This window comes from Cavia porcellus, unplaced genomic scaffold, assembly GCF_034190915.1.
Source record: "Cavia porcellus strain 051 isolate PalLab524CR breed Dunkin Hartley unplaced genomic scaffold, mCavPor4.1 scaffold_17, whole genome shotgun sequence".
Classification (NCBI taxonomy): Eukaryota; Metazoa; Chordata; class Mammalia; order Rodentia; family Caviidae; genus Cavia; species Cavia porcellus.
In genome coordinates, this window is record NW_026947500.1 from 57,803,094 (window position 1) to 57,822,758 (window position 19,665).

General features: G+C 52.3%; 2 protein-coding genes across 3 annotated transcripts; both read right to left on the reverse strand.

The window, feature by feature from the left end:
- Positions 1 to 370: 370 nt before the first annotated feature.
- Eef1g (eukaryotic translation elongation factor 1 gamma) lies at positions 371 to 9,266 on the reverse strand. 2 transcript variants are annotated; one of them, XM_003467927.5, is made up of 10 exons: positions 9,090 to 9,266; positions 8,127 to 8,285; positions 7,373 to 7,436; positions 7,141 to 7,283; positions 6,601 to 6,744; positions 4,243 to 4,372; positions 3,872 to 4,076; positions 883 to 1,055; positions 687 to 811; positions 371 to 603 (listed from the first exon to the last, which is right to left on the reverse strand). In XM_003467927.5, the coding sequence occupies exons 1-10, from the start codon at positions 9,099 to 9,101 to the stop codon at positions 445 to 447; spliced, it is 1,314 nt and encodes a 437-aa protein (XP_003467975.1). In that variant the 5' UTR covers positions 9,102 to 9,266; the 3' UTR covers positions 371 to 444. The 2 variants fall into 2 exon arrangements, with proteins under 2 accessions (XP_003467975.1, XP_063084323.1); XM_063228253.1 differs by having other exon boundaries at positions 8,937 to 9,116.
- Positions 9,267 to 9,722: 456 nt separating this feature from the next.
- Positions 9,723 to 19,299, reverse strand: Tut1 (terminal uridylyl transferase 1, U6 snRNA-specific). The gene is made up of 9 exons (XM_003467854.4): positions 19,111 to 19,299; positions 16,938 to 17,128; positions 14,896 to 15,214; positions 14,714 to 14,814; positions 12,289 to 12,752; positions 11,464 to 11,573; positions 11,238 to 11,348; positions 11,056 to 11,148; positions 9,723 to 10,824 (listed from the first exon to the last, which is right to left on the reverse strand). The coding sequence occupies exons 1-9, from the start codon at positions 19,190 to 19,192 to the stop codon at positions 9,737 to 9,739; spliced, it is 2,559 nt and encodes an 852-aa protein (XP_003467902.1). The 5' UTR covers positions 19,193 to 19,299; the 3' UTR covers positions 9,723 to 9,736.
- Positions 19,300 to 19,665: the final 366 nt, after the last annotated feature.

The following is a 19,665-nucleotide window of genomic DNA, read 5'->3' on the forward strand; positions in this document are numbered from 1 at the left end:
TGCCACTGAGCTAAACCCCAAGCCCAGCTCAGCCAGCAGGCAGGAAGCACTCAGGACCACACTCTGCAGCCTTGCTCCTCAAACTGCAGTGTAGCTGCCCATCGGGACCAGATGTGTCCACAATGGAGAGCCGAAGCAGGGGGCACGCTCAGGCTCCATGCAAGTGTACTAAGTGTACTACTTACTCAAGGGATTCGGGCACCAAGAACATGAGGCATGGGGGGTTCCTGGGACAGCATCCAACCCTGACCCAGGTCAGCTGCCTGTGCCTCAGACATACCCTCCCCTCCCTGGGAAGAGCACAGGTGCCACAAAGGAGGCTGCAGAATGCACCACAGGGTCCCCCCAACAGAAGGCAGAAGGCCAAAGATTCAGTGTTCAGTTTCCTTTAATGACCCCACCTCCCAAGGGGCAGAGCAGGCGGCTGGGCGATGGCAACAATGGTCACTTGAAGATCTTGCCCTGATTGAAGGCTTTGCCCACGTGCTGGAAGGCCCCCTCCCAGGAGAAGTACTCTCGGACCAGCGTCTGTGTCTCCTCGTTGCCGGGGTCCAGCTTCCGCCACGTGTAGGACTCATAGTCCACCTGCCAGTCGGGACTCAGCTGCAGGAGGCAAGGCGCAGGCAGTGGTTAGGGTGTTGGCCACCATGGGGCCCCACATGCCCCTAACCTAGACCCCTCCTCACCGTAAAGGCCAGCTCCTGGCCCCGGAAGACCCAGACTCCAGAGATGGAGCTGCTGTTGTTGGTGCCAAAAAGGATGACACTGGCAAAGGCATTCTTCCTCAGCTTGTCCAGCCGCTGAAACATTCCTGAGGCAAGGGACAACGGTGTGAGACCCCGGCCTCAGCCTTGGCACCACTGCCCCAGTCACCCTTCTCACCAGTGATGAGATTGCAGCTCATGAAGGTCTGTGTGAGTTCCTCTGGGAAGCGGTACTCAGCAAACCACAGGGACCAGCCGTCCTTGTCGAAGTGCTCCCAGAAGTACGGAAGTGCCACAGACAGGGTATCCTCATTGGAGTACTTGCGCTTAAACTCATCCAACACGAAGGTGCTAAGGGGAAGAAGGCACGTCACCAGGGTCTAGAGAACCCTCCATTTCCCTGTAGAACGAAGTTTTTAGATGTACCCACGTCTGGCAGGCAGCAGCTATGCAGGGCCACCAGGGCCCACCCTCCATGGCCCACTGCTGCCCCCAGGTGGACACCTGGAGCCATAGCTGGGTACTTCCCAGGCCACCTCCAGGCCCAAAGATAGGCCTTGGGCCCCAGCTTGCACTGGCCTAGCAGCCCCTCCTGTGGCTCAGATGGGTTTTTTTTTTTTTCCTCTCATTCTGCAAACACACACTGCCCAAGGACACTTACTTTGTCCTCTCTTTTCTCTCTTAAGTCCTGGGGCTTGAACACAGAACCTCCACCCGGAACTGTGTCCCTAGAACGATTTTGCTAAGCCCCTGGCTGGGCTTCCAACCCTGCAGAGACTGCACCTAGCTAGTAATTCACATTTACAGATTCCCTTTGGCTTCTGAGTTTCTGAGAACAAAGCCAAACTGTGCAGCAGCTTGGTGACTGGCAGCTGCCACACTGTGGCAGACCATGAAGCACACCTGGAAACTACCATCCACCTTGGGCTGAGCCATTGCCTCATCAGCATGCACAAGAAACTCAGATAGTTGCCAAGGATCAGTTGGAAAGCAAGAAGGCAACCCAGCGCCTGTCTACATTCCCACCATGGAGACCAGGGCCCTGCCCCAGCCCTGCACACAGCGGCCTGCCCATCAGGGACTCCGCACACCTCATCTCTCCAATCAGCACAGAAGCAGAGGGCTCAGGAATCACACACACACCCCTCCCATGATATTAACAATCCCGGGGAACAAATGGACAGATTGCTGCCCACATACAATGGAGCACTACTCTGCCGTAAAAAGGCACATTTTGGACACCTATTAGCTCAGTGGCATATGTGTATGGGCAAGCACAAGGTCATGAGTTCAATCCCTGGTTCCCCCCCTTCAAAAAAACCCAGATGCACCCTGAAAACATCAAGTGAAATAAATCGAACATATAAGCTTGAATATGAATATCACATGGTTTCTCCACAAGAGGAATCCAAAGTGCAAAGGAAAATAAAGAACAAACTAAAGGACCAACGAAAAGAAATGGGAAGATAGATCTGCATATGCTAAGAGGAGACAACAGGTTTGGAGGAGGGGAGGTGCAGTGAGACTTCCCATGACTGCAATTATAGTACACCAGACAGGAGCTGTGATAATAGAATTGAGAAGGGTGGGATGAGAGGAAGCACTGGACTGCTCCCTGTGGGGACCACGGCTACCACCTGTGCTGACAGAAACGTCAGAGCTTGGGGGGGCCGCTGGCTGTGGTGCAAGATTCTAGAGAGGGTGAGGTGAGAACAGAATGCAGGCATGAGGTGTGAGCAATTTAGCAACTGAGTGACACCCTGCTTTGAAATGGAAAAAAGGGGGGGGGGAAGCCTGGGGATTTAGCTCAGCAGCATAAGCACCTGCCTTGCAAGCAGACAGTCATGAGTTCAATCCCTGGTACCGATAAAAAGGAAAAAGACAAAGAAAAAAAGGGGGGGGGGCAGGGGATGTAGCTCCATTCATCCCCAGTGCCACAAAAAATTAATTCTTAACTTTTAATATCCAAAGGAAAACAAGTCCTGGAATAAAGTACTTTTGGCAACCCAGACAGGCATTACAATTGAAAGAAATAGGTATCAATGAACATTTCAAAGATATGTGACAACCACAGCTTAATAGCTGCAGCTCCCTGGGAGGCTGATACAGGAAACCTAGTGGACCCAGAGAAGTATGAGGCCACCTTGGAGAAAGGACTTTTTTTTTTTTTGAGACAGGGTCTATGTATGCAGTTCAGGCTGTCCTTGAGCTCATTTGTAGTCTATCTAGGCCGGTCTCAAACTCACAATTATCCTCCTGCCTCAGCCTCCCGAGTGCTGGCATTACATGTGTGAGCCACCATGCTTGGCGCAAAGGATTTTTAATTTGAGGCCCAATTTATTTTTCCACCCAGCGTACAGACCTACCGTACAGCCTGTGAAAATCTCCAGCCGACGGCACCATCCTTACTACATATAACAGCACGGGTGTGGTTGTCACTGCCCAGCTACCCCTTCAGGCTTCAAGCTGGGCACTGCAGGGATGGAACACGAGGGTCCTGGATGCTGCCCAGCACTGCATGCTGAGCCAGCCCAGAGTCGGGGAGAAACCATGACAAGGCAGGACAGCCCCAACAGAGCCCCGCACTGAGCCCACCCCAATGGCCCAGTGAGTGGGCTCTGAGACAAGCAGATGGCAGTACAGGCAGCACTCAATGTCCTCGGTCCAGCTCCCCATAAGCCTGGGATCAGGACAAGCAAAGAGCAGGCGAGACCATGAGCCCTATCTCCTGTCAGACCCCACTTTCCCTCAGCAAGTGCATTCAAGGAGGCTGCTTGGGCAACACACCAAGACTCTGGAAAGCAGACACAATCAACATCCCCATTTACCTCCTTCTCTCTGGGGAGCCAAATCCTAATTCTGCTACCAGACTGGAATTGCTGAGCAGCCCCTTAGGAAGCTGCCTAGTCAACCCAGCACCCCACTCTGCCACCTGTACCTCCTCCCAGGCCTCACTGCCAAGCCTGAGGGTCTTCATGAGGGACAAGCTGAGCCCCAGTTCCTGCCCTGCTGTGGCCAACATCCCCAAAGACCAGATGGACCTGAAGCTGGCTTCGTACTGCTTTGTTTTAAAAGCAAAATCCACCTTTTGACTCCCCAAGAACCTAAACTTCCAGTGCAGGTCACTTGGGGATGCACGCAGAGCAAGAGGGCGCCCAGTGCCTCACCTCTTAGGCAGGAGTGCAAAGGGGTCCTTGGCCTTGGGCTCAGCAGCCAGCGCCTGCTCACACTCGTCCAGCTCTTCCTCGGGGGCCGGGGCAGCTGCCTTTTTCTCCTCTTTCCGCTCAACCTGAGGCTTCGGCTTTTCTTCCCGAGAGCCCTTCTCTTTCCGTGGGGTATCCTTCTTGGGCTGGCTCTCTGCAAACTTCTTGGCTGGTGGATGAGAGGGGCACAGAGTAAGCGTCCCTTCCTCTGAGCCTCAGGCACAAAGGAGGGGCAGCCCCCAGGCCGTCAGCGCCTTGTTTTAACCTCTACAGGATGCCAGGGGCTGGCAGCGAGTGGACACTCCACTGGGTGCAGTCCCCCAACCTCAACTCACCGTCAAACTGGGCCATCTTCTCACAGAGCTTCACCTCGCCCAGGACTGCGCGGAATTGCGGCTGATTGATGCAGGTGAGGAACCAGCGATTGGTGTTGGGAAAGGCCTGGCGGAAAGAAGGCTCCAAAACCTACAGGAGTGAGGGCAGAAATGAAGTCAGGGGAGGGAGGGAGTGGCCCAGTCCGGAGGAGATTCGGGCGGGCCTCACCTCCCTCCACACCAGCAGACACAGATCCACGGAGCCCTCACTGCACTGTTCACTCTCCACCCCTCAGGCCCATCTTCCCAGGCAGTGCAGCTCACACACCTGCACGCCAGGCCCCAGGAGCACTGTAAATTCAGCTTAGTCTGGTTAAAAAAAAAAAAAAAAAAAATCAACATAAGACCTGGCCTCAAAATGAGATACAACTCAGAGTAAAGGTGAAAGGTTTAATCCCTGCTGCCACCAAAGAATTGGGACTACACCAGGCACAGTGACAATAGCCTGCAATGCCAAAACCTGGGATGCTGAGGTAAAAGGATTCCAAGTTTGAAAGCCAGTGTGGGCTACATATCAAGACTGCTTTAAAATAAACCAAAAAAGGAGCTGTGAAAAGGCACAGCACTTCTTTTAGGCTGGGAATGGAGCAGCAGTGCCTTGTCTAACATGCATGAGGCCCTGAGTGTGATACACAGCACTACCTGCCAAAACAGAGTACTTACTATGCCAAGAAAGAGAAAAAGAAAGAAAAAAAAAGCATCTGGTCAATCTATTTTTTCTTATCCTTTTGAGATACAGTTCTACCATGAAGTTCAAGCAGGCCTTGAACTCACAGGAATCCTCCTGCCTTAGCCTACCAAGTGCTAGGATTGCAAATGTGTGCCACCAAGCCCACTATCAACCTGTTTTTTACATTAACTGATCTACAAATAATCACCAAGTCCCTCAGAACTACTGTGTCATGGCACCTTAAACCCAACACTCAAGAGAGGCAGGAAGACCACAAATTTAAGGCCAGCCTGGACTGCACAGCAAGACTCAGTCTCAAAAAACAACATCCACACAGAAAATCCAGGCTGGGGATGCAGGCCAGGGGTGGACACTCGCTTTGGGTGCACAAGGTTCTGGGTTCACTCCCCAGCACTACAAAAAGCACAAACAAACAAACTCACAAACCGCAAACAACACTCAGAAAAAAAGCAACAGCCGAGCATGGTGGTGCTGCTGCACACCTGTAAACCCAGCATTCAGGAGGCTGAGGTGGGAGAATAACTATGAGCTCAAGGTTAGGGCTAAACTGTACAGTTAGACCCTGCCTCAAAAAACCAAAGGAAAAAAAAAAAAACAAAAAAAACAAATATTCAACTTGGAGGAACCAACTTGGAGGTTCAGTGGTCCCTTAGGTTAACCTCAAGAAAGAGCCCACATACTGTTCATTTAGGCTAAATATAAGGGAAAAGGGCTGTATGAAAGATGTGTTTTTTTTTTTTTGTACTGGGGATCGAACTCGGGACCTCACACTTGCCAGGTAGGTGCTTATTATGCTGGTAAACTAAATCTTCAGCCCCGGGGGCTGGAGATTTAGCTCAGCGGTATAAGCGCCTGCCTTGCAAGCAGGCAGTCGTGAATTCAATCCCTGGTACCGATAAAAATGAAATAAATAAATAAATCTTCAGCCCCTTCAAGGTTTTTTGATGGTAGTAGGGATTAAACTCAGTGTCTTTGCACTGAGTGACATCCCAACCCTTCTTATTTTGAGACAGGATCTTGCAAAGTTGCCCAGCCAGCGCTCGAACTTAAGATCCTCCTGCCTCAGCCTCCCAGAGTGCTTGGATTTTACACATGCACGATCATGCCCAATTGATATGAAGTGCTTGGGTTTGCATTCAATTCCAGCACTGAATGGCTACAATGCCATGGGTAGGAGACATTTCTTCCCTCACCAACTGGGGTGTTAAGTACTTAGAGGACACTGTACAACACCCTTGGCCCAGGGTCTGGCTGGCAGTGGGTACTGTTACTGCTACATCACACCCCTACTGGGCACCAGAGTGGGTCCAAAGCTGTCCAGTGTTCTAGCTAGCCCATAATCTGCAGAGCATGACCACTACGACTTTACAAAACAGAGGGAAAAAATGGACTATGGACTAAAGGGGCTTGAACCATTCTACATCCAACAGCAAACGATGTACAAAAGACCCTGGCTAGAGCTGCCTCTCCGTCTCCCCAACCAAGCCCACTCTGGCTCTGGAGAACCCAACAGCCAACAGAAGCCAGAGGGCACAGCTCGGCACAGATCCTGGCCCTCAAGCAGGGCAAATTGCTACCTGTCACCTGTAGGATCTACCCTGCCTGCTGCCAAGGGGCCCTGAACTCACCTGTTTGTAGAGCCACAGCAAGGTGCAGACGACAGTGATGTCAGCCAGCGTCACTCTTTCACCCACCAGAAAGGTCCTGGTCTTCAAGTGAGCATCCAGCAGCCCCAGCACACGCTTCACCTCCTCCTTTGCATTTTCAGTAGCCTGTTGATTCAAACCTTCAACTCAGCAGCAGGTGCCAACCTCTCTGCAAACAGGACTATAATCCTGGACACCCCAAGCCTCTCAGCAGGAACATGAATCACAGGAAGCTGTTCATGTTAAACTTCCTCCCAGCAAGTCTGACTTTTTGCCCCACCGTATGATGTTCGTCTCCCATTGGGAGGAACTTTAGGGGTCCCTGGTGTAGACATGCCACTCCCTCTGGTCCAACCTCCTTACAGCAGAACTCTCAACCTGAACACCACCCTCAGCCCCTCTACAAGTGCCCCACTGCAGGCACATTACTGCAAGGCCTACACACTCAGCAACACCCTGCCGATGTTTCTTCACCAACCAAATGCCATCTTCACCCACCAACAAGCAGGTTCCACAGCTCACCTGCTTGTTGTGGTGCATGATACCCAAGGTGGGGAACACCCAGGTGCTGGCGGGAGGCACGATGTCGCTGTCAGCGAAGCTCACCCACTGTACCACCTGAGCGGCCACCTCTGGAGTTCTTCCCCGAAGCTCCTCATTGCTCACTATAGAAGCCAGGTGCAAAGATCAAGACTTTGGGGTCCTGCCAACACGGCCCCAGAATCCTGCATCCCCACCAGTTCCCTCAAGTTACCGTAGTAAGCGATGGCATTGCTTTCAAACACACAGAACCCATCATCACCCTCAAACGCTGGAACCTGGAGACAAAGCAAAGGAAGATAAGGTTAGATACATGGGAATTTCTCACTGACCAAGGTCAATTCTGAGAACTAAAACATCTTAAGTATGCTCTCTGCATCCAAGGTCAAAACACTCTTGGAAAGTGCTTGACCGGCTTAGTAATTTTCGAAGTGTCAATTCATACTACCTAAATAAAGCTCCCCAGTCAAATAAGCAAAAGGCCAGGATCCAAGTCTCACATCCATGTTGGCATCCCTGACAGTCACTGGGCGCCTATGCACAGGCATTGACCCGCTGTTCTCTAAGACCTCCCTCACTGTTGGAGCTCCTCACACCCCCGGGGTAAGAATCCCACTCTTAAAAAAAAAAATCCCACTCTTAACAGATGTTTGGTGCAATTGTGTTAATTATTCCCACAAATGCAAATCTGACCTCTGAATTTTAGGCAGTCTCTTAAAAAAAAAAATCCCACTCTTAACAGATGTTTGGTGCAATTGTGTTAATTATTCCCACAAATGCAAATCTGACCTCTGAATTTTAGGCAGTCGCTAAATCTATCTAAATACACACGGATCTCAGGAACAACCGTTCTCAGAATTTGTTTTGGAGTCGAATGTGAAGTAACATGAAAAACTGCCTTTCTTTTTAAAGACGGGGCCACCTCCAGGGACTGCAAGACTGAAAATCCCATCCACCTCCCTACTTACCTTGCCGGCAGGAAATTTGCGGAGAAATTCAGGGGTGCGGTTGGTTTGGCCAAAGTGGAAGTGGGGTGGTGCGGAGAGCACACGAATCTGAGCCCCGCTGTACTGAGCAGCGATGAGAGCCTTGAAGGCCCTCCAGTTTTCGGGGTACGTGTACAGGGTCTGCATGAGAAACACCGCGAGTCAGGGGGCAGGGGTCCTGCATGGCTCCGGGAGGGGATCCCGAGACCCCATCAGCGTCTCCTCCCTCTAGACAACTGGGTCCCTCAGCCTGTACCCAGTGTAACCAGAGTCCCCTGCAGCACCGAGCGGTGTACTGCAAACCAACTGCTAAATAAAGCTCGCTGCCACCCGACCTTCCCCGAGGACACCCTGGCCCCTCAAGTGCGTCTCCAGACACCATAACTTGTGGCCGCACCGGACTCCCCTGCCCTGCCGAGCTACGTGCGTTTCATTCATTTCCCAGCGCCTGCGGCCACGTACCGCCAACCCGGCACGCGGCACCCAGCGGCGCCCGTGTCCTCTCCTCCGCAGGCCGGGGACCGGTGTCTCCATCGCGGTCAGCCCCTCCGCGGCCCCCTCCTAGGGCTATTTCCACAGCCCGCCGGCCGGCCCGCAGGCGCTGGCAGGACCTCCCCGCAAGACAGAGACCTATGTCCCTGTCCGCGCCATTCGATAGCAGGAGCGCCGTCCCCCTGACCAGCTCCCTCTTCACACACGACAAGGAGCGGCGTGGCTCTGCGGGAGCCTGGCGGCGCCGTCCCCACCTCCCTATCCCCAGAATCCCCGCTCCGGCCCGAGCCTCTATCTTGCCTGCCGGAGCACCCTGCCCTCCGACACCGCGGACTGCAGACCCAGGCCGGCCCCCTCACTTGTCTGCAGAACGCCTCTGGTCCTGCCCGGGCCTCTAGGTAACAGGATGGCGACGGATAGGGCGAACCGGCTCACCACAGCCGGCAAACTCACCCCAGCCGCCATGGTGATTCCGCAGAGAAAGGGGGTGGGGCTCTGGCGCTGCCGCAAAGTATACCGGCCGGAGGGGGGAGGGGAGAGCCGTGAGGAAACAGCAGCCGGAAAGTGAGGACGGCATAGAAGGCTTACGCACGACAGTTTCGTGTTCAGTAGCGTGTCTCAGACAAAGGGGTGGGGCCTGGCTGCTTGCGCAGCGGAATCGTTGATTGACCCGCCTCTGGGGGCAGCAGGCCAATTAGAGCCCCAGCTGGTGGGGCGGAGGGCGGGGGAGGGTGTGAGAGCCGGCAGGAAGGACCGCCCCCTAGAGGTTCCCAGGCTGGGAGGGAGCTGGTCGCGCAAAGGGTTCCTGCAGAGTTGGGGAAAAGAGGGTATAAAGGGGCGCCCTCCAAGGTGGGGAGAGGGCCCCTCAAACGGACGCGGGTCCATGTGGGTCCTTGCAGGGTGGCGGGTTCCCAGCAGAAGCACGCACCCGTGACCCTTACTCCAAACCCACAGGACCGTGGGGACCATGCTGGCATCCCAAACCCTCCGCTGTGCGAATAAAGAGCAACTCATCTCTGCATCCCCCGTCCTGTTTGGCCACAGAGGCCGGACCTGGGGAGGAGACAGAGGACACAGAGACACTGGTGTGGTTCCGCAGTTCATTGTTTTATTGCCTGGCGCAGCGCCTGGGGCACGAAGCCCTGTAGGAAGTGGTGTAGCTCAGGGAACAGACCCTGCGCATCCTGTAAGGGGGTGACCGTGAGCGTCCCCTCTGCCTCAGATAGGCTCGCCACAAAGGTCACAAGAGGCTCAGCCCTCGCTGCCTGCTCCCCGCCGCTGCCAGGTCTGGCCAGCTCCTGGGTCACACGGGCCTCGACTGCTAGCCACTCAGTCCCTGTGTCGTCCCCCTGGCCCTGTCGCCACTGCTGCTGCAGGCGCCGCCGGACTCGACGCCGCCCCTGCCACGTGCGATACCAGAGGGCACAGCGCCAGCTGGCATGGCCCTGGCATGGTCGAGTTGGCCCAGAGTGGCTCGTTCCCTCTCCGGGACTCGGGCATTGGCCAGCCACCACTGGCAGGTCCCCTGACTGCCCGGGGCTCCACATGCCCCAGTCCTGTGCCGCCTCGCCAGCCTCTACAACCATCTCCTCTTCTGCTCCTCGACCAAGGTCCCTTGTGTCTCCCCACGGATCCTCAGCCCCAGCCCCGTCCTTGCCACCCTCTCTGTGTCCATCTAGTTTTGGTCTTTTAACAGCTCCTCCCTGGGCAGCCTCCTCCATCCCTGCTCCAGGCCTTTGCCTCTTTGTTCCCTGTTCTATCTGGCACCCCAGTGCATCCCGCAGCACCTGGACCAGGGCAGCAGCAAGCTGAGGGAAGGGCACTGTGGGCAGGAGGATGGGAGTGGCTGCAAGCAGTGAGGCAGGGGAACACGGTTGCAGGAGGGGCAGCAGCCCCCAGTCCCGGCCTCGGGCAGAGCGGCGCTGATACTGCAGGCTCCGGCAGTAACTGGCTGCAGCCCGGCAGCAGTTCTGCAGTCGCGCAGCCACACAGCTGGTCACGTTGGCAGCCACATTGTGACTCAGGTCAAAGGGGTCTTGAAGATTCATGGGGCCCAGACGTAGACCCTCCCATAGATCAGCTAGCTGGCCCCCAGCTACCAGCAGTGCCTGGCCCTCCCGTAGGGACAACAGAGAGCCACGAAGATTCCAGCAGGACACACAAGAGAAGAACTGGGCCAGCAGAGAGCCTGTAAGGGAACCAGTATGAGGGTCCTTGGAGGCCACACTGTAGTAAGACTGGCTTCATCCCCGCAGAGACACCTGCAGCCTCACAGACAAGAGGTCACCCCCTCCCCTTGCTCTGCTCCAGGGCTGAATTTGGCAGTCCCAGGCTCCGGTGGGAACTCACACCTGGGAGTGCATTGCATGAACACTGACATTTTCCCCACCTCCCCCAATCCATGCCCACTACTGCTCACCCAAGGGCTCCACGTTAGTGCTGGATTCCAGATTGGAGGTGTCCCTGGGGAAACTGCAATCCCAGCCATCCACTTCCACCTGCTCCTCCTCACCTGTGAGAGCAAAGGAAGGGTAAGCTTGGAGGAAGAAGCAGGGTGCAGGAACAGACGGCACCCCAGGTGGATGGCGTATTCAGCAATACCTGCTTTCTGGGTGAGCTGGGCTACCGTGGGCAACACAGGGGGGTCCCGGGTTTGCAGGAAGTAGATCACAAGCAGAGTCAGAGCATAGTTGCTGAGGAGGGGACCACTTCCTGGGTAAGCAAGGAGAACACTGTCAAAGAGGGAGCCTACTGCACCCCTGTCTTCTCGCCCTAACCCTTGAACCCAGTACCCTCTCTAGCCAAGTCAGTCCCAGTCTGTGCTTACCGGTTAGTCCTCGGCCCTGCGCCCAGCAGCGGACAGTGTACACGAGGGGTCGGACGCGCCCGTCCAGCTCAGAGCACAAACTAAGGAATCGGGAGTTGTGCAGAGCCAGGCTGGGGCAGAGGAGACAGGCATGTCAGGCTTAGCAATCTTGGCCATCATTCACCCGCCCACTCCATCTAGTTAAAAAGAGGACAAGTGCAAAAGTGCTGCTAAAGCCTGATTTTGAGAGAATGCCAGACAAGGCTGGGTGTAGCTCCGTAGTACAGCACTTGCCTGGCATGTGTGCAGCCCAGGGTTTAATCCCCAAAACAAAAAGGACAGTAGGGCAAGGATGTCACCGGACTGCTGGGCATGGTGGGACATACCTGTAATCCTAGCATTCTAGAAGGCTGAGACAGAGAATCACAAATTTCAGCCCACCCTAGGTAATTTAGGGAGTTGGTGAGACCCTATCTCAAAAAGGAGTTTGGAGATGTGGCTGGGGGTGAACCACCTGGGTTCCATCTCCAATACCACAAGAGAAGGAGGGTGAAAAGACTTCCGGAGCCTGTAATATGCAATGGACAAATCCTGGACAGGCAAGGAGAAGCAAGGAGGGACGTGTTTGCATCTCCCCTAGTATTTCCCAAATTGATGCAGCCACAAACTTTGCACATGCTCCCTAGAACCAACATTTTAAGATGCACACATCCCAAACAGTAAAGCTAGAGACAACCCAGAGAGACAGAGAAAGACACAAGCAAGCAACAGAGGGGCCCGGGGATGACCCAGCAGAACCCAACAGCCTCCCTGCCCAGACTCCTCCCCCTGGTACCCTCCAGGTACCGGTTACCGAGGGAGATGTCACCGTGAAGCCCTGAGGGCCTGTGACAGAACTTCACCACAGGGCGCCTGGCCGAGGGCACGCTGTGGACTCGGTACACACCAGGGACACAGCGCCGCAGGATGGAGCCCACCAGCTCCAGCACAGCTGCTCCCACTGGTTTCTCATGCCCTGGAGCCTCTGCCAAACTGGGGCCCTTCCCAAGGTCCTCCTCGCCCCTGTCCTCCTGCAGTGGTGAGGCTGGAGGCAAGGACTGCGGAGAGGCGAGGGTCTCAGAGGCCAGTGCAGAATCTGGTGTCTGGGGGGCTCGGGAGGAGGACAGGGTCTCAAAGTCCAGCACTTCAGAGTCATGGGGAGATGCTGGGGACTGCAAGTCCACAGAGGAGGCTGGGGTACAGGCTTGAGGATCCAAGGGGGAAGCGAGGGCAGAGTCCAAGGATGGAGACTCTGGCGCCTTCAGGACTGGCTGTGGATAGAAATGAGCCACGTGAGTCCTCATCCACTCTTCCCAAAACAGGGACATCTGTCTGTGTTCCCAGGAGTTCTTACTGCCAGGTCCTGTCCTATGGGCTTTTCATATGATAAATTCCTTCAATTAACACAGCAACCCTTTCTTAAAATCATCTTTCAACTCCATAAAATAAATGTGTCAGCCGGTGCAGTGGTACTGGCCTGTGATCTCAGTGCTCAGGATACTGAAGGAGAAGGATCACAAGTTCAAGGCCAGCCTGGACTTACAGCAAGACCTCATCACAAAATTTATGATACTCCTACCCTCCGCGGCAGTGCCATGGTCCTGACAGACAAGCACAGAGGAACCACTGCAGAGCAAAGACTGAGAGGTAACACACAGTACACTGTTGGGACAGCTGACAGCGAACACAGGCTGCCCACTGGTGCCCTTTTGTTCTTAAGTGATGCGCCCTACAATATCAAGGTACAAAAGAAAACAGTGTATATCACCTCCACCTCAACAATTCTGAAAACATAAATAATAAGCATGCAGAGAAAGAGAAAGTAACAAACACCATTACAGACCACTCCCTGTGGAAGGGGGCAGCTAGCTCAGCACAGAGATCTTACCTAACAAGCACTCAACACTCATCTAGTGCCCAGCACTGCAGAGAAAACAATGAAAGTTCTCTGTGGCGGCCAGAGGTGGGAACTCTATTTACTTTCCACCCAACTCTCCTGGGAACCTAAAACAGCTCTAAAAACTAAAGTCTTGGGACTGGATTTAACTCAGGGCACAAGTGCCTGCTTGGCAGGCACCAAATCATGAGTTTGATCCCCGGTACCAAAACAATAAAAACTAGTCTTCTTTAAAGCTGGGGATAGGGGCTGGGGATTTAGCTCAGCGGCATAAGCGCCTGCCTTGCAAGCAGGCAGTCGTGAGTTCGATCCCTGGTACCGATAAAAACGATAGTAGGACATGTCTACAATGGGGATAGTAGCACATGTCTATAATCCCAATATTTGGGAGGCTGAGGTAAGATGACTGCTACAAGTTCAAGGCCAGCTTGGGCTACATAGTGAGTTCGTGGGCTGGCTTGAACTATAAAGTGAGACCCTGACTCATAAAGAAAAAAAATCTTGGGATTTAGCTCAGCAGTATAAGCGCCTGCCTGGCAAGCAGGAGGTTGTGAATTCAATCCCCGGTACCACAAAAAAAAAAAAAAAAATCTTTAAAAATAATACCTTTTCCTATTCCAAAAAAAGAATCTGTACATTAGATGTTACAAAGTGCAGATAAACAGCTGAGCCTGGCAACACAAGACTATAATCCCAACACACTGGGAAGCTGAGTCAGGAGAAATGCAAGTTCAAGATCAGTTTGAACAACTTTTAGCAAGTCAATGAAACCTTGTCTCAAAAAAATAAAAGGGGGAGAAGCTGGAAATGTACTCCAATGTGAAGGCACTGGATTCAATCTCCAGTACCACAAAAGAAAGGAGAATAGATAAACGAATGACCCCAGATTACTTTACTAGTATCTTTTTTTCCCCAGTTTATATTGTTCATATCATTTAACATTACAGTACCATACTACTGCCTAGTATTGAGACTCAGTAATTCACGACTGATACAATTCCACCAAATCTATGTATATACTTTTTTTTTTTTTTTGGGTACTGGGGATCAAACTCACAATCTTGCACTTACCAGGCAAGCACTTGAGCCACTGAACTAATCTCAAGCTATTCTTTTACAGATTTTTTTTTTTTTTTTACAATATAATCTACACCCCATTTGGAAATCTTTCTTCCCATCAATCTACCACCTGTCTCATATCAGCCCACAGGCACCCTGACCCCCACCTTGCACCTTTCTCCAACATGCCAACCTCTGCAGGCAGAGCCACAAGGTGGAACCAAGGAACAGAGGCGAGATGTGTATCCACAGGTCCAGCCACCTCCGCTCACTCACCTGAGGCTCCTCCAGCTCCCCCAGATCCAGGAAGAGGTCAAGATCACAGCCATGGACATCAAAGCTATTTGTGGAAGAGCCAAAAGGGTGGACCACACAGCCTAGGGACCAAGACAGCCACAGTCAGGGCCACCAGGAGGGGCAAAAGACTCGAGACAAGGGGGGGGCCAGCCTGTACTTACCTGGGAAGAACTCTGTAAAGACCTCCTGCATCAGGGCCACCACCAGGCGCCGCAGCTGCCGCTCAGCCTCAGACAGCTCCCGCAGTGCCACCAGCTTCAGCATCTGCCCACCCACATCTGGGGCCTCTGCCAGGGTGCTGAGTAGCTGGTCACTGTCATCGGGGGCCACGCCCTGTGGGCCCCTAGATACTGGGCTCTGGAATGCTTTCTGTTCCCGAGGGCGCACACGGAGACGCTGTCCTCGAAGGCTGTGTTGGGGCTGGGCCAGGGCAGCGTCCCGGGAGGCCACATCCCCCATCTCCACAATGGCAAACACCCCCTGCAAACCCACAGTGCCACATGAGGACTCTGAACCATGACTCCCCACCTTCTTACTGATGATTTTCCCCAAGGCAATGCCGTGGAAATTAAATGAGATAATGTAGATAAAATTCTTAGCATACAATTGGTAGACAGTAATTAATAAACACTTTAGCCAGACAAAGTGGCACAGGCCTGCAATCCCAGCACACAGGAGACTGAGGCAAAAGGATTGTAAATTCAAGGCCAGCCTGGATTACACAGCAATTTCAGGGCTGGCCTCAACTACACAGTGAGATCCCATTTCATAAAACCAAGAGGAATAAAACATAACAAAGCAAAATATCATTCTCTGCAAAAGAAGTAAATATGAGCTGAAATGGGAACATTGGGCTTTCTGAACAAGCAGCCTGGGGCAGACAATGCCAACTGCTCACCTACACATTCTCTTTCTTCCTGATAAATGGAACCCCCACTTTGTTCAGAGGCAAAGTCCTCACTGAAAAAACTTAATTTCCCAGGTTGGCTCTAGTGGAGGATAATAACATAGTAGAGTTCGGGCTGATGAGAGAGATGTTGAAGCCTGCCAAGGCCTCTACAAAGTGTTCTCAGCTATGAAGAAGAGGAAAGAAGGGAGTCAGACCCTGGCAGTCACTGGCCTTTCTTGCGCTGCCTTGTCACCTTGTCCATGTTTTCCTGGAGTTGTAGAAACAGCAGCATCACGAGCTTTTGGCACATTGCTCTCACTACGACGTGCCAAAGCGATCAAGGAAAAAAGCAGGTGAACCCTGGCCTTCTTGTTAGATGGAAGAACACTGAAGGTTATAGGTCAGTTGCTAAATGGAAGCCCTTACAGAGTCAGCCTTGACTCCATCCCAACACAAGCTCTGGCCTGCTGAGGACATTTGTTCTTTCCCCTGCAGTGCTGGGCCAGTGCTCACCACAGTGTTGCATCTCCACCCCCAGAGGTGTCTAGGAGCCCCTGAGCCACACCTGAATGGCCCCCATGCAGCCTTAGAACCACAGTGTGACCCAGCAATACAGCACCACATGAATGAATTCATTTGAAGGGACAATTCAAAAAGTTCTACATGGAAGCAAGATAAAAGAGCTACCAAGAATGAGCTAGTTTCTGCCTGGCAAGCATAAGACCCTGAGTTACATTCCTGATACCAAAAAAACTCAACAAAACAAAACGGAATGAGCTTGTTTTCCTATCAGGGTGTTCTGACCCAGTAACCTCAAACAGGTAATAAACTGCCAACCATTTCATCAAGCTGTTTGGAGAGGAGGGGTGTTCTCCAATAGCATGTTTTTGTTTTTGAGACATCATCTTACTCTGTAGTCCAAGCAGGCCTTGGACTCACAGTGATCTTCCTGCCTCAGCCTCCCAAGTGCTGGGGTTACAGGTGTGCGCCACTATGTCCAGCATCTCCTGTGGTCAGTAAACTTCAGGTAAGCAAGGATTCATCTATCTCCTTTACTACTTAAGATCTGACTCCAACATTTAACACAAAGGCAGCAGTGAATAAACATGTGGCAAGCAAATAAAAAACACAGTGAATAAATAAATAAATAAATAGTCCATCAGCAATTACCTTGGGATTGGATAAAGCCCAATGGGGTGGGGGCAATGTGAGCTTATGGAGCTAGACTGTCCCAAGTTCTGTGGTGTCAGCAAGAACAGGCTGCTACTTGCTCCCTCCTGTCCTGATTCACTCCTTATCCCAGGGCCACTCTACCTTATCCTTGTCCATGACCACACTGGCTACAGGTCCAAATGCCTGGAAGTATTCAGACAGCTCTGTAGAATCCACATTCCTGGGAAAACCACTAACAAACACACTCCGAAGTCCCTGGGCCTTTCTGGCAGCTCGCAGTTCTACCAGATGCCGGTGCTTTCGGCCTCCCAAGTGGGCATCTAGGCTCGGTCCTGTAGAGACAAGACAGAAACAAAAATATCAGGTCACTCTTCAGTGCACTACCACCATTCTGCATAGTTAAAATTCTACTGATCCTCCAAGTCACAAAAGTATAGCCTTTGAAGCACTTGGAAGACTGAAGCAGAACTGCCACAAGTTTGAGGTCAGGGTGGGCCATACAGTGAGTTCAAGATCAGCCTGAACTGCATAGTCAAACCTTCTCAAAAAAAAGTGGGACCAGGGATTTAGCTCAGCAGCACACCTGCCTGGCAAGCATAAGGTAATGCATTTGATCCCTGCTACTATAAATAAATAAAAGTAACCTTTAAGTCCTGGTTCCTTCTACCCCTGATATGCTTGTGCATGTGTTTACATAACGTGGAGGAAGTCACTTCCTGACTAGCGTTTTCTAGGTAGTTCTTTTCTTTTTAAAATTACGTTTATTTGACAGAGGGTCTAGTAACTAAATTCCCCAGCCTGGGCTTAAATTGGTTCTCCTCTACCTCTACCTCCCTTCATGCTCGGATTATGAGCATGTATTTGACCATCAGCTATATGCACACTAGGGACTGAACCTAGAGCTACCACTAAGCAACATCTCCAGGCCCTATTTTGTATTCAGACAGAGTTCACTAAATTGCCCAAGCTGGCCTCAAATTTGTGATCCTCCAGCATCAGCCTCCCAAACAGCTGGGATTACAAATTTATAAAGAAGCACAGCTCAAGTCATTCTTAAATCAATTATATGCAGTAAACTGGTAGGCATGACGGCACATGCCTCCAACCCCTGCTACTTGGAGCCTTAAGCAGGATTGAAACTTTGAATTCAACCTGGGGAACCTAGACTTTTTGTCTCAGTGAAAAGTTTCTTTAAAAGTCTGGGGACATAGCTTAGAAGCAGAACACTTGCCCACTATATACAAGGCCATGAATTCAATCCCCAATACCACACACAAGACAGACATACGTATTTGCTAGGTAGAGCAATACGTGCAGACTAAAGAAATCAACAGGTAACTTATCTACCTCATACAGAGAACTCAGGACATGGATAATTCTCTTTGATCAATTGTGGGTATGGTATGGTGACAGCAAGCACAGGATTCTAAATTGCTCAAAATTGAAACTCGGCTTTATTATGCTTTGTGAGAACTTAGGCAAGTTGCTTAACCTCTCTGTGCATCAGTTTCTCCAGATTTAAATGTAGGTAACCATAATATCTTCAACAAAGTCCAAATTTGTATTAACTGACAAGAGTCTGGTACATGGTAAATGAGGAAAGTTTCACTGCTAGTATTATTTGTATTATCAGTCAGCGGCCTGGTGTCAACAAAGTATTTGTTAAGTCAATGAGACTTTTGATTTCCAGCTTGCCCTACTGAACGAGGATAGTGCTATTCACACAGAAAAGGAAAAATGGAAGATCCTATTTAAGAGATCAGGAGTCCAGGAGATCAGGAGTCCAGGTCTCAAAAGTGGAATCTTGAGGTTTCCTGGAGCTCCTTAAACTGCCCTAGGAGAACTAAGTCCGGTTCCCAAACCCATTCTATGTCTTCTCCTCGCGGGCACCTTCAGCTCCTTGCCACACCATCTCGCCCATCCTGGCCCCTGGGAAGATCCTGTAGGTTTCCCCACTCAGCCTTTCCTGCGATGCCACAGCTCTGTCTGCATCCAGATGGGGGCAACTGCAGTCCCGAACCACTCCCCCCACCCCCGGGCCAGCAAATCACCAGGCACGAACAGGGGCCCATAAGAGATAGCTACAGGAAAATGAACCACGGAGCTTTGGCCGTGGGTGTTCCGTACAGCAGGAAAGATGGTGCCGGTGGCGTAAGTCCCCACTCCGCCGTCCCCTCCCTCTGACGTGCAGTGAGGACCAAGGTGAGCGGCCCCGCCAGGAATACTGCATGAATTATGAATTATAATTAACATGAATTATGATCTACAACCACCAGACGAACGCCCCCAACCACCCTCACTAGCCACCGCTTACGGTTGGCTGTAGTAACTTGGCAGAGGCAACAGCGGAAACCCCCCCGCGGCAGCGATTCGACATCCGAATCCACTGCCTCCATGGCGACTCCTGCACAGACCAAAGGCCACCACTCCTGCCTCCGCCGGAACTCTCTTGTGCGTACCGCGATGCTCTTGAAAGCGACTTCCGCCACACCCACAGGAGATGACGTAGGTCGGCCAATCACAAGCACCACCTACCTACCCCCCCTCCCGGAAACTGAGATCTCTCAACTCAGGGTTCCACTTCCGCCTATGACTCTCAAATCCCCGCCTTACGCTTCTCAGAAGGCTCCACACTTTTCCGGCTTTGATTGGCCCAAAGCCTCGTGAATATTCATGAAACGGCGGCAGTGGCGCCCTGGGGCGGGGCTAAAACCTACTTCTAGGTATCCTGCCTGAGTCGCCTGCTGAGCTGCCCTGTCCTGCTCCTTTCCAGTAATTGCTTCTTTTGCGAGAAGCGCCCAAACCGATGACTGAGCCGGGGAGATCCTGGCAGGATGGAAGGCGCAGGACTCAGAGGCGCGCAAACCGG